Here is a 19,416-nt window from a genome sequence, read left to right as displayed (position 1 = left end):
ACAGTCCCTGTAAGGAGGTGCTTCATTTCTGTAACCTACTCAGAGTAATTTGGCTTATCTAGTACTGAATTTAAAAAGTAAAACAAACAAACAACCAACCCAAACAAAAAAGCTCAACCAAAACCAAAATCCCCTCTTAATTTTACAGTCTGTATATAATGCAGAGGAAGATATCAAAGTATGAGGGTGGTCTGTGATGCATTTCTCCAATTACACATAGAATGTATTCTAAATCTGACAGACTGATCTAATCCTCCAGCTAACAGGCATTACCTCTCTGTGCACAATAAACTGTGTTGAGAAACCCAAACACATATTCAGCCTCTAGTACTTCTTAAAGAATCCAAACATACTTGTACATTGGAGGTCTAACTTTTTGTTTAATACATGTAGATGTTTACTGTGACTGTAGACTAAAATAAACAGAGCATGAATTATTGCCAGATCAAAAAACCACATTTCCACAAATGCCACACAGTGGCCAGTCCTATACTGCCTTTTATAAAAATAGCTGCAGCACCCAGCAGGGTGGAGCTGAAGGTGTTTAAAGCACAGGCTGGATTTTTTACATGAGAAGACATTGAAGGAAGTTTAAGTCCACCAAAGCAGTGCTACTCTTACAAGTTTTGGAAAGTTGGAAATTTCTGGATAAACTGAAGAACTTTCACTACAAGTTTTAATTTTTTCTTCCCCTCACAGTTTTACCATTGGCATTCAGGAAAATATTTCTTATTTAAGAGAAATAACAAGTGATCACTACAAAGAAAGTATGTGCAGACTCTGGATCTTGCAGGTCTAACACATTCCTGAGACAGGTACGTTGTGGCTGAGGACAGCTTCTCAACAGCTTGAAGATCATATGATTAAGGTGAACATGTGGGGCCTTAATAACTCTGATGAGCTGCAGGAGTTACTGGCTACTTCACTATGGAAACACAAATGCAATTACCTTTTATATCAACAGTCCTTGTCCTAAATTCAGGCTTCAGATCAATTTCGCTTACCACAAAGAATATTTGAACTATTTCTGAACATAGATCTTTTCCTAGAACTGCTGGAATCTAGCAAAGCTGTCAAGCTTAGAAAACCAAGAAACCCGACATGGAGTTTTAAACATTTCAATAGTTACCAATTTATTTTTATAAAAAAAAAATGGTAGCAATGTAGAATACAGCAATATTTTCTGGTTCCACGCACACAGGTTGTGAACATTCCAAGCAATGTGTACATTTTGGAAAGAGACCAGACAAGAGAATTGACCAAAATGTTACTGAACACGGGAAGATTTTAAAAAAAGGCTAAAAATTAGGTATCAATAGTGTCTTCTTAATATTGCTTTTCTTACTGAAGACTGAAAAAATACCACTTGACTTCACAGACAGGGTTAAAAAAATGGGGGGGAAAGAAGAGGGGGAAAAAAAGGCTGCTACAACACTGCCATACCGTCAAAAAAAAAAAAAAAAAGAAAAAAGAAAAAAAGATCATACTTCAGTATTTGCATACTTGATAGCAGCATTCTCCCATCGAACCATATGAAACTACAGGAAGAAAACATCAAAGCAAAAAAAAAAAAAAAAAAAAAAAAAAAAAAAAAAAAAGGCAGTTATCCATCAGTATTCAAAAACCTAGAATGAAGTCACTAAGTAGAACACTTACTGAGTATTAATCAATATCTACATTCTTAGCTACTTCCAACTTTGTTCCAATAGAAACATGAAGTTGAGTGTCAGCTTTGTGTATTTTATTTTTGGCCTATTTGAGTTTTTCCAGTTCATAGTTCACTGCATGCTTGGAATAGAGAGGGTCATTATAAATCCTTCTACACAACGAACTTTAAGTAGACAGCTGAAAATAAAATGTACTACTTGTAAACACACAAAAAAATACAAGCCTTTTTTGTTTTAAGTGAGCACTGTTCCAGATAGATTATCTTCGGTATCTACCTCTTTCACCTCTGTCTCTGTCCCGGTCGCAAATCCTCTCTCTCTCCCTTTCCCGATCACGGCCTCTGTCACGTTCTCTGTCTCTCCGATTATCGCGAGGCCGGTCGCGCTCCCGCTCTCGGTCCCTCTCCCGGGGCCGGCTTCTCCGACCACTGACAACAGCTTGTGTGCGGCGAAGGAAGTCGTCTACTCTCATGTCATAGTCGTGCTGTGATGAAAGGACAGCTCTGCTATTTTTTTTTCCCATATCAGAATTCCCTCCCTTATATATAAGGCTGGCTGTAACTCTTCAGAAAGCCCAGTATTTAAAAAAAGGCAAACCCAACCAAACAAACTGTCCAGCATCCATGTGCAGAATCTGGGGTTCAAATGCCAGACACGAGCAAGAGACCTGAAAGCTAAGGAGCCTTTCAAGGCAGCTAACAGATATTTAATAATCCGCCCTGTTTTCTGACGTACCTGTAAGAAGTTTTACAACACAAAATTCTGCTGATAAAGTAATTTGTTGTCAATGAGCACAAGCAAAGTTACAGGCCTGTCCTTATGCAAACTGGGCTTCAGCATGAAAATGTTCAGAGGTGGATAGGCTGGAAGCCAATTTAAGTATACACCTCAGTTTAAGAGCATGAGAATTTTTCACCTCTACCTCACCAGGGAGAGACATCAAATTTGCTGGAAGTGTGTATAGTCAATCTAAACAACTGATCTTTCCAAGGAACTCTAATGCAGGTCATAAACATGCTGCTTATCATGGCCAACAAAGCTCAGGCTAGGCTACCCCTGGACCCCAGATTCCTACTCCAGCCTGCAAACTTGCATCCCCTCTGTCTGTGTGGACACTTACTACTCGTTTGTCTCTGTATCTCGCTTCATGGGGTACAGGATGATGTCCTGAGTATGGAGGGTGAGCTTGAGGTGGAGGTGCATGGTGCTGATAATAAGGGTGGTGTGGTGGCTGCTCCATACCTGGATACGGTGGCTACAAGAAAGTCACAGGAAGTTTGTTGAAACAAAGGAATGCACACAAGGAGTGCATAATTCAGATGGAAAACACAGCATCTAAATAAATCTGATCACAGCCTCCTAACTGAACAGCAGACTACTTTCCATTAGGCTGGCATGCTTTACTCCCTCTCTACCATTGCTTGGAGAAGTCTAGTAAACACCCTCCCCACAATCCAATATCCCTTCCTTCTGCATCTGGCTCAATACGACACCGTGCATAAAACTTCTGCTACTTAAATGTGGCAGTTTTGGTTTTGGGTTTTTTAAACCTTTGCATATAGAATGTGAATTCTGTCCAAACCAGTAAGCTCTTATAGAAATAAGTCATACTCATTCCTTATGAATATGTATCTATTCGAAATTAAAAAAAAAAAAAAAAAAAGTGAAAGTCATATTATTTGACAAAATGCTAGGCCTTTTTTTTCCATTTTGTTTTTCAACAAGACCTATTTTGGCTGACTTCTTCCATTTCTTCAATCAGCACGGTCTTCCTTTGCCACAGTACCAAAACATCTTGGCTTGCATTTTTGTTACAAAGAAAGTAAATGGAAGCACTGGATTCTAGGACAACTACTTGGACTGCATGCAGAAGAGGGGAGGAGAAAAATAAGGGATTTTCTGGAGGCTTAACTGTTTAAAAAACTGTTTTCCCTCCAATCTGACAATCTTGTTTACTTCCTTCAGTTGTAAGGAGTTGTGTTTCAGCTGACAAAAATGAGAGGCTATAGGAGCATCTCTCTATCTGGCACTGCTTTTTGCTCATTGCCAGTACAAACAAGAGCCAAAGACTCCTTATAGTTGTGCAAAATCAGGCCAGACTTACTGAATATAACCAAATAACCTCACTATGACTACTTCTCCTGACATAAAGGCCACAACTTGTACAAGTGAACTATCTACATAGTTGTAGATATGTACACTCATGTATCTGCTCATCTTACTGGGAAAAAAAGTGCATTTCAGTAGAGGCTGTAATACAGAAAGACTTATTTTAATTAGGTTGTGCAGCACATTTTGCTAGTTTCCTGCATGCTTCATTGCCATAGCCAAAAGCAAGCCACTGCCCAACACTAGAGCCCAGCAGACCATTCCATGAGCCTCTTCAACAAGTCCACCTGACTGACGCATTTGCTGTTCGAGAGCCAATGACCATGAACATTTAGCAGGATACAGAATGTGATCACACACTCCTGTCTAGGCTAAAGGAGGGTTCTGCTCTTACTTCAGAGCTTACTAAGAATGCCAGACTACTGTTCAAAGTAATTTCAAAGTACTTATTATCAGTATTTTTCCCCTAAAATTTTTACACTGTTACAGCAAAGATACATTTTAGGAAAAGCAAAGAGTTGAGAGCACACTGAATATGCCAGGCTCCTTTTGGGGGAAAGAAAAAGAAGCTGTATGTTAAGGAGAAAAATCAAATTCAATAAGACACAAACCATTCCTTGCCATGGTGGTGGTGGTCCCATGTTGTGGAACTCCCTCACGTAATCATTGTAGGACTAAAATGAAAGACAGTAATATTAAAATTTGTGTTGAGTGTTCTTTGGAAATGCAGAAAGCCGAATATAAAGCTGCCCAAAATTTTGCATGCAACAACTTACCCCATTTAAAAATACATCTCGTCGAACTCCTGAAAATCGTCTGTTGGGAATAAAAATTTGTAGAACTAAATCCAACTTATCCGTGCAGACAAGTTACCAGGACATAAAATGAATAACATGAACACACCTTACCTGTCTACTTCGGGATATCTGGGATCCTTTATATACCCTGTTCGAACATCAAGCAGTATTAATTCAATTTACCGTCTCAAGTGAACAATCTTAAAAACTATATTCATTAGAAAGTGTCCTTTCATTTTGTGCCTGCTACAAAATTATGTCTACCTGCCATTACCCTCACTTTTAAAATAACTCTTGAAAACTTACAGCTTGCAATAGACAATGCAGACAAGTAGTATAATGTAATAACAAAAAAGTTACATCAATAAACCCATAAGAACTTGCACCCAGTACAAACAAATATGCAAGAGGGAAACTGTGCAAATAAAGACTTGAAATTTAGTCAACTGAATTAGGAATGAACATGAATTTGAAGAGTGCTGTCTTCAGACATTTAGCATGTGGCTGTTACTACTTTCTAACTGTATATTCAGTAGAACATGTTCATCTGGGCAACTCTTAAAGTTCAATTCCTAATGTTTTGGACACAGTGCTACACAGGAAATTAAACACAAACTAAAAAGTATCTGGAAAAACCCCACAGGGCAAAGAATTTTTACAGCTTCAGTAAATCCCTTTTAAGAGCTCAGTAGAATGGTGCAAAACATCACGCATGCTTGCACTAAAATAAAATAGTACTTCCAACCTTAATTATTTTTAAAAATTCTTGTTCTGTTTTTTAAACAATGGTCTTAGAAAGATGCAGAGCAGCAACAACACTTTTTGCATGAAAGAATGCAGTCTGCAAACAAGCTGGACAGATACAGGCATGTTCTGAACAGGTTTAGAAATGTACAACTGAAATAGCAGAATGTGCTTTCCTAAGAGATATGAATCACAATTTGGTAGACTAAAAGTGACAATTTCTTAATAGCCGCTTTCTGAAGGAAAAAAAAAAAAGCTGCACCACGAGCAGTGCTGTTGCTGCAGTACCACTGCAAACATTTCTTTCTAGGGAACAACAAATTTCCCTTCATCATTAAATCCTCTTATAAAATGCAGTGCAACATCCTCCTTCCTAACTCATGTCAAGCTTGTACAAAAACTCTCTCTGAAAACATTCCGTTGAATGTCCAGCATCAGCTCCACACAAAATCTACTTGTCATGCAGTCTCAGCTGACATTCCCAGGTGGAAATTTCTCAAACATTTTCATTTGATGATTAGCATCTCGACAAGCAGGTCAGATCTAATTTTGTGCCCACATTAACACAGCACTTGAGAAGATCATTCACAATAATATACACAATTCAAGGCTCTTAGAAAGGGCTCAGCCTAGGTTAACTCAGCTCTCAAACCAGTGAAACAGTGTTACTGACTTCTTCGAGAGGTGGGTTAAAGCAGCAGGCAGCACTTAGAAAAAGTTACATTTTTATATCCAAATTATATCAGTATTTTACTTTTGAATTAACAAGGATATGCTAAAAGAGAAAACACTTGTGAATTGGTGCACACAAATCTTCATAGTAAGATATTAACCTGGTCTTTGGTGAAACTCAGGGGGATAGTCAATCCTTGGTTTCTTTCTGCTGTTATGAATATCATAATCTTCTGGTCGACGCCTACACAAATTAGATATCAAAGATTAAACAAGGTTGCTTGGAGCATTTGTCACAGCAGAATACCTCACAGGAATAGTATGAGCTGCCCAGGATACCAATGTAATCATTCTCAACTCTATTTGCTTCAAAATATTCTACAGCTTTAAATCTGAACTGAAAGAATCAGAAATATCTCAACTACATACACTCCACTGTTACTTTTTGTCTACAGGAATTTTGGTAGTTAAGGAAGGAACTCTATTGAACTGTATCTTCATCCCAAACAAAAGGTAACAAATTTGTCTAAACCCAACTCAAACTTAGGCATTAACATTACTCTTTCCACATTACATTTTGAAACACCTATTGGACAATAAAGAATTTCACAGAACATTGCAGACTGAAGGTATGAAGACTACTGCATTTGATAGGTATAGGGTAAAGAATTCTAGAAAAGGTCTACTTCCACAACATTTATAAATAAAACTCTGCATGCTTTGTGAAATTGCAACTTTAACTGTGACTCTCCTAATTGAATAGGCCAATTATATTATTTCTAATAATTTCTGTTCTAAGCAACTTACTAGCAATGCACTGGTGCATTTTACAATTTAATAATGCTAAAGCCTCCTAATAATTAAAATAATTAGGGCTCTTTTCTATAAAAACAGCTCTTTGACAGAAGAGATATTAAGAACTCTGCTCTTATAAAGTTACATTCCAGTTACTGTTAGGCTCAAAAAAGATCTGACAACTGGCTGCTTATTTTGCTCCAAGGTACATAAACATTACTGTACTGGGAGACTCCAGTGCTAATGTAACAGTGTTTCTAAACACAAAGCAGCTACAAAACCATTCCCTTCTCACCCCCCTCCCCCTCCCCAACAGTGTAATTTCTTTTGACAAGATAGTAACGCTTTCTTATATTGCTTAATTACTGTGCAACTTGCCAGTTGAGTAATAAATACTGACTTCTCCCTCCCTTCCCCAACTTCAGTCATTATAGCCCACCATACCCAGTTACTAAGCTTTTTAAAATGGAAGCAGATTCTTTAGTATGAGCAAAAAGCCCAAAAACCAAAGCAGTTGCATCTACAGCAAATTCAGATCAAAGAAAATAAAAGCTGGTGTAAAGAATAAACATACCGCTTTCTTGTAGTTTTGAGAGTGCATTTACGACCGGTATAAAATATGATAGAAACAGTTCATATAGTAGTCCAACTACTGACTTTAAGCTGTAAGCCACATACATAAATGGAGGCCCTGGCAGGCTTGAGAAGGTGTGGTGGTGTTATATGTATAGTTTGCAGTCCATTGCAAAACCTTCACTTGTGTATACTTTATTGCACTGGAAACCTCTTAGCTTAACTCCAAAAGCCATCTTGGTGTTCAGTCCTTTAAAGCCAAAAATAAGGGGGCGCTGCCAGGTTTCCTCCTACCTACTCGTTACAGTGTCCTTTTTTTTTTTTTTTTTATGCTCAAGGAAATGGGGACTCTTGTTGGGGCTCTGTACCTACCACAGGATGTTTCCACAAAAAGGAAACTTAACCAAAGGTTTCAGCCCAAACCATACATCAGTCTGTATGCAAAGTGGCTACCACGGGGAAAAGGTGTTTGGCAGAAGGGCTAGGATCAGTTCTTTGCAAAGACTTCTCCAATTCTGTAACAAGTTATACCCCCTTTTTCTGGAAAATGATGTTAAGTTCATAAAGCAGTGATCAATAACCATGTCGATCCTCTAAAAATACTTTAAGTCCACAGGTACTGCCAGCATCTGGAAAGGTTGTATATACAGACACAGCAACAGCCATTCTTTTTGGTTTGTTGCCGGGTCTCCAAGGGCCACTTGATCCCTTTTGGAAAGAACCTACTGTTTTCAGAAGCTCAGCAAGATGTGTGAATTCAGTGGTTACATGTTAGAGAATATCTGGCAATAGGGTTAACACATCACGGTGACACAATTTGAAACAGTCCCAATAATGCTCCTCTTGAATATCAAAATAACTTAAATATTTTATCCTCAAAATGAGGCGGCATCTTCTGCAAAATTCTAAGTGATCCTTATAAAAGTCCCATATTTGATAAGGCTTATCCAGAGACACACCTGAAAGAAAAGGCTTTTACAAGATATTAACACATTTTTGGCATATAAATATTTCCTCCTCTCCATCTAGCCTGCTCATAATCAAGCCAAGCTTACCTACAGCTAGCATTACAAGTTGCATTAGCTCAATAAATGATTTGGTCTAAACTAGAGACAGAACTTTAAGAGCTTTTTTCTGCAAAAGCAAAGATCCCCATTTTCCTCTTGAAAAATGACAGACCGGGGAACCATGTGAAATCCTCAATGAAGCCACAAACTTGTCCATGCAGCTTGATTTGAGGATTTTCTCTCTTCTTTATCGCAGGGAAAGCTTTGACGAATCACATTCCTCCATCACGTTATTCTGACACATGTGCCTATTATCAGTCCAAAGAACGTTTCTAACCTTCCCACGTCCCGAACGGGGTCTCGACGGGACGGGCGTCCTCTTGATCGGGGTTGTGAGTGCATTCTTCTCTTGTGCCTCATTTTATGAATGACTTGATACAAGTCAATACTTTCATCAGGAGGGAAGAGAAGACAAAGTTGGGTTCCACATTCCGGCTCAATTTCCTAGAATTAGTTAGAAGTTCAGTAGTGGTTTATAAACTGAAGAAATTAAACTCTCCCCAAAAACACTGACAACAGACATTTAAGAAAAAAAAAAAAAAGAGTACACTTCAAAGAGATTTCAGTATCACTACAGACAGCAAAATTCACTTACATTACCTTTCACTCTTTAGGTACTACTTAGAATTTTCATAAAATAGTCCAACACTTTGGGTAACCATATCTTCCCATGAGACATACCGGCCACATCACTGTGACACACGTAGGAAAAAAATCCATCCCAGCTTCACATATAAAGCCATGGCCTGAAGAAGTTGACTACTACCACTCGGTATGAGCTCTTCATTGTACGGTAGACAGGTCCATGAAAATACCAACTCAAGGTCTGACCACAGTCAAAATAAGCAGTTTGTGTGCTCAGGGTTAGCAGGAAAGAAACACTGAATACAAAAGTCATTGTATCACACTGAAAGTTCATGTTCCACCCACACCTTAAATAGTGGGTGCAGTTGTGCCCCTGCATTTCAAAAAATACAGCGACAATAGAAAAGGAAAATGTCAAAGCAGGGCACCAAGAATAATTGAATGAGTGTAACAATTCCTACATGCAACGACTGAGGTCAGGTCTCTCCAGCCTAGATTAAAAGTGAAATATGTGGGATATGGGGAAAAAGATGGAGATAATGGCACTGTCAGACACCACAAGTTGTCTGGAGGAGAAAGGGACAGACATGAACTTGCTGACTCTCTCTTCCAGTACAAGAACTTGGGCCATCAAATAAATCTAGCAGGACTCAGGTGCAAAACAATCCCAAAAAGTGCTTCTTCAAAGTGGTGACTGCAGGCCTGCAGAACACCTTCCCAAATGATGTCGTAAAGGCAGATTTTCAGTGTACGTGTCCTCAGAAGAGAGATCCATTCACAGTTGTGCAAATATAAATGGATAAATGACAACCACTTCAGGAAATAAGCAGACTTGAAAAGCAGGGAGACCAAGCATCAGGCAATGCTTGTCCAGACCATAACAGTACATAACAGCTGAAACCCACGTCCAGATTGCAAGTCTATTGTAAACAAAACATTAAAAAGAAAAAAATCCTTGCCATTTAACAGTAACTAAGTTAATTGAAATACTATTTTTTTAAGTTCATGCTAAACTAAAAACAAGACCAAAACTATTGTTTTTCTCCTGCTACATAACAAAGCAAACCTATCTGTGGGCAAAACAATGCAACACGGAGTTGATATTTTCCATACAGTATGAATACTACCTCCCACCTTGTCTTAAAAAAGCAGAACCTGTTATTTTACCCACAGCTTGGGTACATGATGACAGCAGCAACATACCTGCACTCTGGTATGTCTGACAAGACAAAGAGCCAGCCCCACTTAAAATTTGCTTAGCATATATTCTATAATGGGAGCCTATGCCTTAAGCAATACAGTACATATATAAAAATGTAATGCAGAGCACAACTGGAAACACCAGACCTTTTTCTTAAAACCTGATGCTACATGGTTTGCACACTATACAATGCAAGGCACATCACATTTCAAATTCAAAATACCACAGAGTTTTAAGCAAACACTGTTAATCATAAAGAAGACAACAGAATTGGCACTGTATTGTTTCCTTTTCCTTCTTCCACAACATCATTAGAAAGAAGCAAAGTGCCTTTGCCACAGTACTCTACTCCAAGTAACTGCTATAAAAACATTCCTAATCTCCTGCACATTCAAAGTTGGAAGCAAGCACTAGAGGATGTCAGAGAAAAAAAGTAAGAATTAACAAACCTGTCCATCGCGTCCAATCTTTACTGGCTTATGTTCGTTCCAAGGATTGGTCAGATGAGCAGATTTAGTGAACGGCAATTCCCGCCTAAATATGCAAGTGGCACCATTTATAGTTTTGCCTCAGTTTTTTTTTATTAAGAAAAGAAGTAAAAATGTATACAGCAGGAAATTACATATAAAATAATCATGTTATTCTTTGTACTGCCACGTCTCTGAACATATTCTCATGTTCTACATATTAGTAACTGAAGATTTCACTTTGACTTATTCCACTAATAACTAATATAGTTCCTGCTATGACAGGCCCTCCTTTAAAAGAGAATGTTTTGGTCTTGATGCAATATTGAGATTGTGCTTGTTTATTATCTCACCATCTGAATACACTGACTGGTCTTCATATGTAGTAGCTCTTGGCACACACTGAAATAAATCCCTGAGCACTGACCTAACTATGAAGCTGGAAGTGCTTTAAGCTGGAGGTGGGAGTAAGTGGCTTCAAGAGGACCTTTCCAACCCAGATTTTTCTCTAATTCAAAGTCTCGCTTTTCCTCTATTCAGTCTTTCTGGCAGTCCAAAGTACAACCATGCAATATGTTTCACAGGACTGCTATAAATTTTTCCTTAATAATTTAAAATCTTTTCTGTAAGAACATACTGCTCACAACCTATACATTATGCAACGCTTGCACTATCTCATATGTTGCTTCAGAACAGTAGTATTTTCTTTGTTCAGTCAGATCAAAACAGATTTGTCCTTACATGATTTTTTTTTCTTTTTCATCCACAGCTGTCTATTCAAGTGAGCAGTGAGGATAGATCTCTGGTTGAATCAAGTTTCAGAAGTATGCTGTTGGCACTTGAGTAACACACAGAAATTATAATGCCTTGTTACTAACAGCAACACAAAGGCACAATTGTTTACCTGCAAATCCAGTCAATTTTAAAGACACCTCCCAACATTTTTGCATTCATTCCTGCAGGCAGCACCCAATGTATAGGTGATCCTCCATGATGGGACTCTGAAGATAATCTTGCAAACCCTAAAGGATTTTGTATGAATTGTAACAAAGATACAACAGAAAGGCTATTGCATATAAAACTCACTTTCACTCACCTTGATAACAGTTCAGTTTTCCTTACCTTGGAATTTGCCACTCTCTCTTACAGAAAATATCAAAATAACACTCCTTGCTGATCTAAATGCAGCATTAAGCTTCTTTTCATTCACTGGAAGTGTTGACCATACTCCCTAAAACAGAAAAACACCCACCCCATCACCAAAACATACCAGTTAATCTCAAACGATTTAGCTAACATAAATATATAATGCAGATGAAGAAAACAAGACCAAAACATTGTACTTGAATAGAAGATAACAGAAAGAAAACCGTATTGCTAAATTAATTTCCTTCAAGAAATATTTTAGCCTGCCTTGTACTAAAACTTTTAAAACACTGGCTTTTCAATCTTTTTTGAACACTGATGATGCATTTAGACCATCTATGAGACTTTGGGCAGGTAGACTTGAGTATAGTATGCAGTTTGCTAAGGACAGTGTACAGACTGTAAAATTCTTTCAGTGAAATGCCAGCAACATGAAAGACACAGAAGTAACACTTTAAACTGGCAAGACAACTCAATTCACTTTGTTTAGCCTTACACATCTCCTACTACCACTAAGTAGTATCTTTTCCATTTCACCAGCTGTTTTGCAGCCATGCACAATAAAACCTTACCTGTTTTAAGGTATCAGCTGAGCTGAGATATAGAATAACAATTTATTGAATTACTCCTCTGTCCATTTTCTGGGTAAACAAGCTTCAGCCTCAGAATAGGATACATATACCAAAGTTAACGTTCCTTCCCTTGCATTTTTTTAGCGAAGGTAAGTATTTATGACCTACTCTGAACTCAGATCAGTGTTTGGCTGATTCTGGTAATTCATTATAGCCACCAGAGAACTACTGGGGGGGGTTTTGCTAGCTTTCAGTCAGATTACATGGCTTTTGGCTGCTTGTAAAGCCCTGCTGTGAACTGAACAAACCTATTACACTGGCACCACAAAAGTGAGTTTCAAAGTACTGACGCCTCTACACTGAGAGACAAAGCATCCACTCCAATAACTTCAGGAACAAGGATACTACTGCAGGTCCGTATATGGAAGAAGCACAAAAAAAGGATAGACTCCTTTACAGAGCTAAAGCAAACACCAGTCAGAATGGTGTTCACTGCACCTTCAAAGCTGGAAGGAGGGGTGAGAACCAAACATGCCCAGGACTCTGAGATTTGTTTAATCATTTTGATGCTATTTTCATCCTAATTTATAAAATCTTCATTAACAGAATCACCTACTCTATGTATATTGTGTAACAGCAAATCAAGTATTTTCTCTATGACCTGTTCCGAAGAACACATGCCAACCCAAAACCAAGGAAATGGTGCAATGGACACCTAGTGCAATTCCTCAACAGCTGAAATCTGGTGCTCTGGAATCCCTCCCAATGAACTCACTCACACCAGCACTGCCAGGCACACATTTGCACAGTAAGGCTTCAGATCCCGAGTCACATGACCAAAATTACTCATGTAGCATTAGAAAAAAGCCAAACAACCTTCTGAACTGTCTCAGAGTACAGCAATAGGAACAGAGGTGCTGATGGATGGGAGAAAATACCACCCCAGCATTCCCGACAGAAGTTGGCTTAGGATGTTATCAAACAGACCCTAAGCCCTCTTTTAATCCTATTCTTGGCAAGATAAATGGCCAGTGGTCTAGGACCTTTTCTAGGTTACGGTGGAAGCCGAAGAACCAAGGTGCAGTAGCTTTTGTTGCTGCATCTACTGAAATCCAAGCGATAAAGAAAATAACACATCCAACTACACACTCTCCCAAACTAAGGTGGGTGTGTCTGAAAACAGATAAAGAGATCAGTTTGAAGAAAATACAACATACCTTTGCCTTAGCAAGTGATACGTTTTCATGGTTATTACTCTTGATGAGAAAGAATCTTGCATCTTGGAGAATGTATTTAAGTTTGCTTGTTTGGTCTGAAAAGAAAACAAAGTATCAAAATAAGCTGAACTGTAAATACTTACCAAACATGTTGCTTTGAGTACAGATAGTTGCTTGCTTCCTTCAGAATACACAGTATCCCACCCATTTCCTATCTATGTATTAACACAGTCAGCCACCCAACTTAAAGTCAAAGCTGCAGAGCACAAAATGCCAGGGGAAACCAAACCAAAACTAAAACTCAGATATCCAAGTAAAGAAAAAAGTAAAATAAAATCAGCATGATTCAGTGATGTTCCGATATGTAGGACTTATTTCCTTGCTTAAAGATCTTTGCATAAATGATGGGTAACACCCGTAACAAGCACAAACTGTTCAACAGAGAACGGTGAATGCTGTTCTTTGCAGCTTTAAGGACTTCCTTTTTAAATTTGCTGCCTCTGCAAAGAGCACAGTGACTGAACTTTTTGCATATTGCTCTAAAAACATGCAAAAGTAGCTCAAGATTCAGTTATCATGCTCAGAACAATGACGTGCTCAAACTGATTTATATCAGAACATCACTACTTACAGGTAATTTAATCAACAGAGACAATGGCTTGCTATGGGGCATGCATTAAAAATTCAAATTTAAATGATACCTTTTTGGACAGCACGAACGGAAGATGATAATTTCTCATGCTTCTTTTCTGAACCTGTGTTTAGCCAAAGTACATTTGTTCAGATTGAGCCTTAATAGAGATAATATACAATTTCTACAGCCTTGTCCCATACAATTTTCATTCATGACAAATTATGCTTTCTGGCGCGCACCCACACACACAAAAAATACTATTCAATGTGCACGAGTGTTTTGTTTTGGTGTTTTTTTTTTTTTTTGTTTCGGTTTTGGGTTGTTTGATTTGGGTTTATTTTTTTTTTAATAATATTTGAACAATTTCCTACTCAGAAAACTAGTCACTGAATCATCATCTTCCAAGTTTAAAAAAAAAAAAAAGTGAAATTTCCACTTAAGCAACAGAATAGCATTAAAGTAACAAGAAAGCCTACTTCCCCCTGAAGGTATCCACACACAACATGCCAGAAGTCAAAATTATACAAAGCTACAAACTCTATAAATCTCTACAGCCAGTTACATTTATTTTAGATTACACATTAAGATTTGATGCAAGTCACAATGACAAGCAACGAAAGGGAAGAATACCTGCATATGATTCTGATGCAGAACTCCCACTTCTGTCAAAAACAATTGGAGAGATACCTCTAGCTCTCTTCCTCTCCTTCTTTTTCTCGTCTAAAAGAAACCATAAAAAATAAAAGCCATACTTTAAACACAATTAAAGTTGAGATTAAAAAGTAATGAGACAGGAAAATAGAATCAGTAAAAGTGAAGTTACCATTTGGCTTGCACATTAAAATTGTGGTTGTTGCCACAAAATGATCATGCACAGAAGAAGCAAATGCTAGTTACTCAAGCTTTTTATTCAAAAAAGGAAGATGAATGGCACAAATCTAGTACATCTGTGCAATGTTTAGAGACAATTTATTATTATTATATTTTTAGTAAGGGTGGGTTAGAGCTTCTTTCCAGCCTTCACCCAAATGTGCAACATCTAGAACAAACTGTGTAGTGACAGTGATACAAGCTCATTTACTCAGAGCTCAAAACCAGTAAGAGACAGGAAAACAAAACACTGTGGCACACAGGCAATTGTTTCCACTCTTAAGAAAGTGTTACATTATATCACAGAGTTTTTTAGAACAGTTATTACAGCTTCACTTGTCTTTAGGTTACACCTTGCTGTCTCTAATTCCATACAGCAGAGCTGAGCTAAAAAAGGCAGCATATTAAGCAGGATGACCACCTATGGAGACTTCAGACAAGGAAGATACACAATAGGAATCTTAACAGGATTGCAAGCTGCTTTCCTAGAAAAAACAAACAACGAACAGCCAAACCCAAAAGTATTTACATCATTAGCACTTCACATCTGCAGGTTAGGACCAGTTACAATATACAAATACAAACCAACTGTTTCTAGTTTCTGCTTAAAACATTTATTTCATTCTAAATTTGCCCTAATAACTAATAATTTCAACTTAGTTTTAGACTTCCTATGCTGAACACAGTCATTATTTAAGAATCAGCTATTTTTCCCCAAGGACATAGTGTTTTACTACACCAGTCTACCTGGTCACTCATCTAGATGGATACCAAACAGCTCAACACTGAATTAAAATTAATCATGAAAATTAAGCCATTAGATAACCAAGAAAATACTAACTTTAGTGTTTCAAAGCATTGAACAGCAAGGCCAAAGCAGTCAAGAATACAATGAATCTTCAACACAGTAATCTGGATATCCATAATTTTGTTTTACCACTTTCCACTTTAGTACACTTTTTCCTTGCCTATAGTATTTCATAATTAACATCTTCCTGACTTCTGCTACCATGGCTTACTTTTGACATGGACAGGAAGTGGTTATTTTTCAAAGTAGTCAAACTTTCAGTGGCAAGGTATTTCACATTAGCATGCAAGATGCTGCCTACCTGATGCATCTGAGCCAGACCCAGATCTGACTGACCCATCTGTGAAAGAGGCAGATTCAGAATCAGAATCGCTGGCTTCACTCCGTGTGTCATAGTCATTTCCTTCCTTCTGATCCCTCTCATCCTGTTCATACTCTTCTTCATCTTCCTCCCCATCTTCTTCCACCTCTTCATCCTCCTCCCCTTCATCATCTTCCTCTTCTTCCATTCCTTCCTCCTCATTCTCTGTGTTGCCTTGTTCAGAGGAACCACTACTGCCAGTCTCGTGATCTGAACAATATTCCTCAGAGTTCACCTCTTCTTTAGAAGAATGGCTAGATCTGCTTGGTCTTCTATCCACATCATGCCTGATTCTCTGATGTTTAAAGAAAAAGTGAATCAGCAGTCATATAACATTGTCAGGATGCACACACAGTCCTAAGAGAACTGCCTTACAAAAGTCTCATAAAATTGCTTTATTTATAAGGCAGCAAGAATACTTAATACCTCTGAACCGTCCGGTGTAGAAGACTTTGCCCTTCTGTCAATATCCCTCTTCCTCATGTAAGATTTTTCTGGTTGTCCTTTATAAGGTTCCCTGGAACTGCTTGACATTCGCATCTTCCGATCGCCATCTGGGCGCTTGTTTCTGTCAGATCTCTGATACTCCTCAGTCTTGTATTCTGACATCAGCTTTCCTTTTGTACTCACTATTCTCTTGTTATTGCTAACTGATGAACTGGGAGGCTTTGGCATCATCTGCCTCGAGGAATGCACAGAAGGTTTTTGCCTCTTACTTTCAGCATTTTCCATCCTGTCAGTTTTTCTTTTTGATCCTTAAATAGAAAGAAATATCAAGTTCAGTATTATTTCCAATATCAAAACAAAAACTGTACAGAGGCTGCTTCTTCCTCTACTTTAATTACCCTGCTGTAGTCATAAGGAACATCTTCCAGTTGTAGGCTTTGCAGCAACACTCAAAACTGCTTCTTAGGAACAGTTGTGTTCTAAAACATGTATTTTACTCCACAAGAAGTACATGTTTCTCAGATTTTATATATAGAAATGCTAAATTAAATGCTTATAGGATTGGCCTAAAGCCAAATCAAGAACTGATTTGGAATCAGACTTTGCAACCCCTTTGCTCCACTTCCATCTCACTTCATTGAGAAAAAAAAGGACAGTCATTTTCTAATAGCAAATTAATTCAGAACAAGCCAGACTCAGCAAATCCTCTTGAGACAAAAGGAAACGGATATGACTGTTTGCTTGGAGGGTCAGGTGAAAAAGCACATGCCCATGAAATAAAGACTTTTGGAACTCATTCACTCTTTGAATCAAGTTATAAAATCCACTACTTCAAAGACTAACTGAAATAAGACAGACATTTTTTACCACTTATGTTCCTGCAGAACATCCACTACCAAAATCACATACCCTTTTTCTCACTTTTGTCTTGCTCACTGTCAGGGTTATACAACTCATCATCCTGGTCAGGAGCATCAGTTAAAATGTCATCCAGAACATTCAGTTCACCATCTGAAAATACAAAAAAAAAAGTCAAAACCAACCATAAAAAGTCTGGATATATAAACTACAGAACTAGTATTTACAAACTCAAAAATTTCCTTCAGGGCCACAGATCTGCAACAAAGCAAAAACCGACATAATCTTTATTTATATACTTTCATTTGGAAGGATCAGGCAGAGCAAAGAAAAGAATTAAAATATGTCACAAGATGCATTTAGACCTCTACACAAGGTCCAAGTTGGCTCCTCATGCCACAAAAGCTTTGCAGGAAAGTTGACCTACAAATGAAAGCTGAACATAAAAGCCTGTATAAAATTTTAGTAGAAGGGAGACCAGGAGATAGTCTGAGTGCCATTAGTATAGAGGAGGGACCCTTATCTCTGCAAACTTCTGAAATTTGCATGTTGAATTACATCTCTTCTAATATTTTTGTTGTCATTGCTGTGTTAGAATGGTGGGTTTTATGGTTCGGTTTCAAATAGAAAAAACACAATGGGGAAAGCAGTACTTATCTGCTGCATCATTAACTCTGAGTTGTTCTGAAAAAAAACCAACAAAACACAACTTGCTCAAAAGGGCAAGCGTTACAGAAAATTCATGCCAGAAGCAGTAAATGACCACACCTGCTCACAAAACTTATAAAATCTGTCACTATTTCTGGCTGTTTCACTTCGCCTGAAACCAAAAGGGATATATGGTAATTCTATTAGAAGAAGGAGTCACAGTAGATCTATATTCCAAGCACTTTAAAAAGAGTGAACTTTGCCTAAACATGCGAAGTGAAAAATAAAAAAGGTATTAATTTAGGAGTCTCTCCAAAATCCTTAGTTCTTTCCACTTTGTGATATTCTGTGCTCAGGAGAAAGAAACCAGAGCAACCTCCAAGGGTTCAGCTGGTTTACAATATCTGTAGCAGACGCAGGTAAGGACTACTATACTGCATGAAACTGAGGTAATGCAGCAAACTAACTCCTCCAGAGTTTGGCAGCTTGTCTATCTCAAAATATTGAGCTGAGCCATAAAATAAAATTTACAGCTTGATATTAAAAAAACCCCAAACATAATCCACATTACCTAGATATATATATAAAAGAATTTACTATTATAATTGTCTCTCTACTATATACTACCAAATCTGAAGTCAGCACGTGCATTAACTTTCCTGCTGGAATTTCTCCAATTTTCCGTGCTAAGAGAATGCAGAAGTGATCCCTGGACTGCTCAGTTGGTGTCTCTAATGCAAAGGAAATGGTGCAGAGAGAAGTGGATCAAACCTTTCCCTGGCAGTTTACAATTAGCAGGCATTTAAATGCAACACAAACTTGCATCACAATTCTCTTGGGAACAGCCCTTTATGTTTGTAGACATACATCCACAGCAAATATTCTTGCTGTGACTGATAAATATATGAGAGTCAGATTCATGGCTGTGCAACTGCCAAACATGGGATGTAATTTCCTGGCTTGCATTCTGCTTGCCCATAGGAAGCTTGGCAAGTCTAGAGCACAAGGTTTTTTTTACTGAACACTAATGAGAAAGAGGTGCACTGAGATTAGAAAATTAAACATATTATCTGTCTCAAATCACACTTATTGAACCTTAAATTTGTTTCCCTCTTGGTGAGACAACAGCATACTTGAGTAAACTACATTTAACCTACCTACTGCAGCAGCATTGAAAG

The 19,416-nt window shown here is 38.0% G+C and overlaps 1 protein-coding gene across 5 annotated transcripts in view; it reads right to left on the bottom strand.

The window, feature by feature from the left end:
* The window catches only part of YTHDC1 (YTH N6-methyladenosine RNA binding protein C1), a 29,485-nt gene that overhangs the window by 7,761 nt on the left and 2,308 nt on the right, over positions 1–19,416 (bottom strand). Inside the window, exons 2-18 of one of the 5 annotated variants that reach the window (XM_068187353.1) lie at positions 17,642–17,743; positions 16,712–17,040; positions 16,226–16,580; positions 14,877–14,966; positions 14,314–14,367; positions 13,613–13,707; positions 11,800–11,908; positions 11,582–11,699; positions 10,660–10,744; positions 8,702–8,868; positions 6,151–6,233; positions 4,685–4,721; positions 4,553–4,592; positions 4,388–4,450; positions 2,788–2,922; positions 1,944–2,151; positions 1,108–1,538 (exon numbers count right to left, since the gene is read on the bottom strand). In XM_068187353.1, coding sequence (XP_068043454.1) covers positions 1,489–1,538; positions 1,944–2,151; positions 2,788–2,922; positions 4,388–4,450; positions 4,553–4,592; positions 4,685–4,721; positions 6,151–6,233; positions 8,702–8,868; positions 10,660–10,744; positions 11,582–11,699; positions 11,800–11,908; positions 13,613–13,707; positions 14,314–14,367; positions 14,877–14,966; positions 16,226–16,580; positions 16,712–17,040; positions 17,642–17,743 — 2,120 coding nt within the window. In that variant the 3' untranslated portion in view covers positions 1,108–1,488. Of the gene's footprint in view, positions 1–1,107; positions 2,152–2,787; positions 2,923–4,387; positions 4,451–4,552; positions 4,593–4,684; positions 4,722–6,150; positions 6,234–8,701; positions 8,869–10,659; positions 10,745–11,581; positions 11,700–11,799; positions 11,909–13,612; positions 13,708–14,313; positions 14,368–14,876; positions 14,967–16,225; positions 16,581–16,711; positions 17,041–17,641; positions 17,744–19,416 lie in introns of those variants that run through there. The other 4 variants (XM_068187351.1, XM_068187354.1, XM_068187352.1 and 1 more) reach the window with 4 other exon arrangements.

This window comes from Anomalospiza imberbis, chromosome 4 (assembly GCF_031753505.1).
Source record: "Anomalospiza imberbis isolate Cuckoo-Finch-1a 21T00152 chromosome 4, ASM3175350v1, whole genome shotgun sequence".
Lineage (NCBI taxonomy): Eukaryota > Metazoa > Chordata > Aves > Passeriformes > Viduidae > Anomalospiza > Anomalospiza imberbis.
This window is presented reverse-complemented; position numbering and strand designations above follow the sequence as displayed.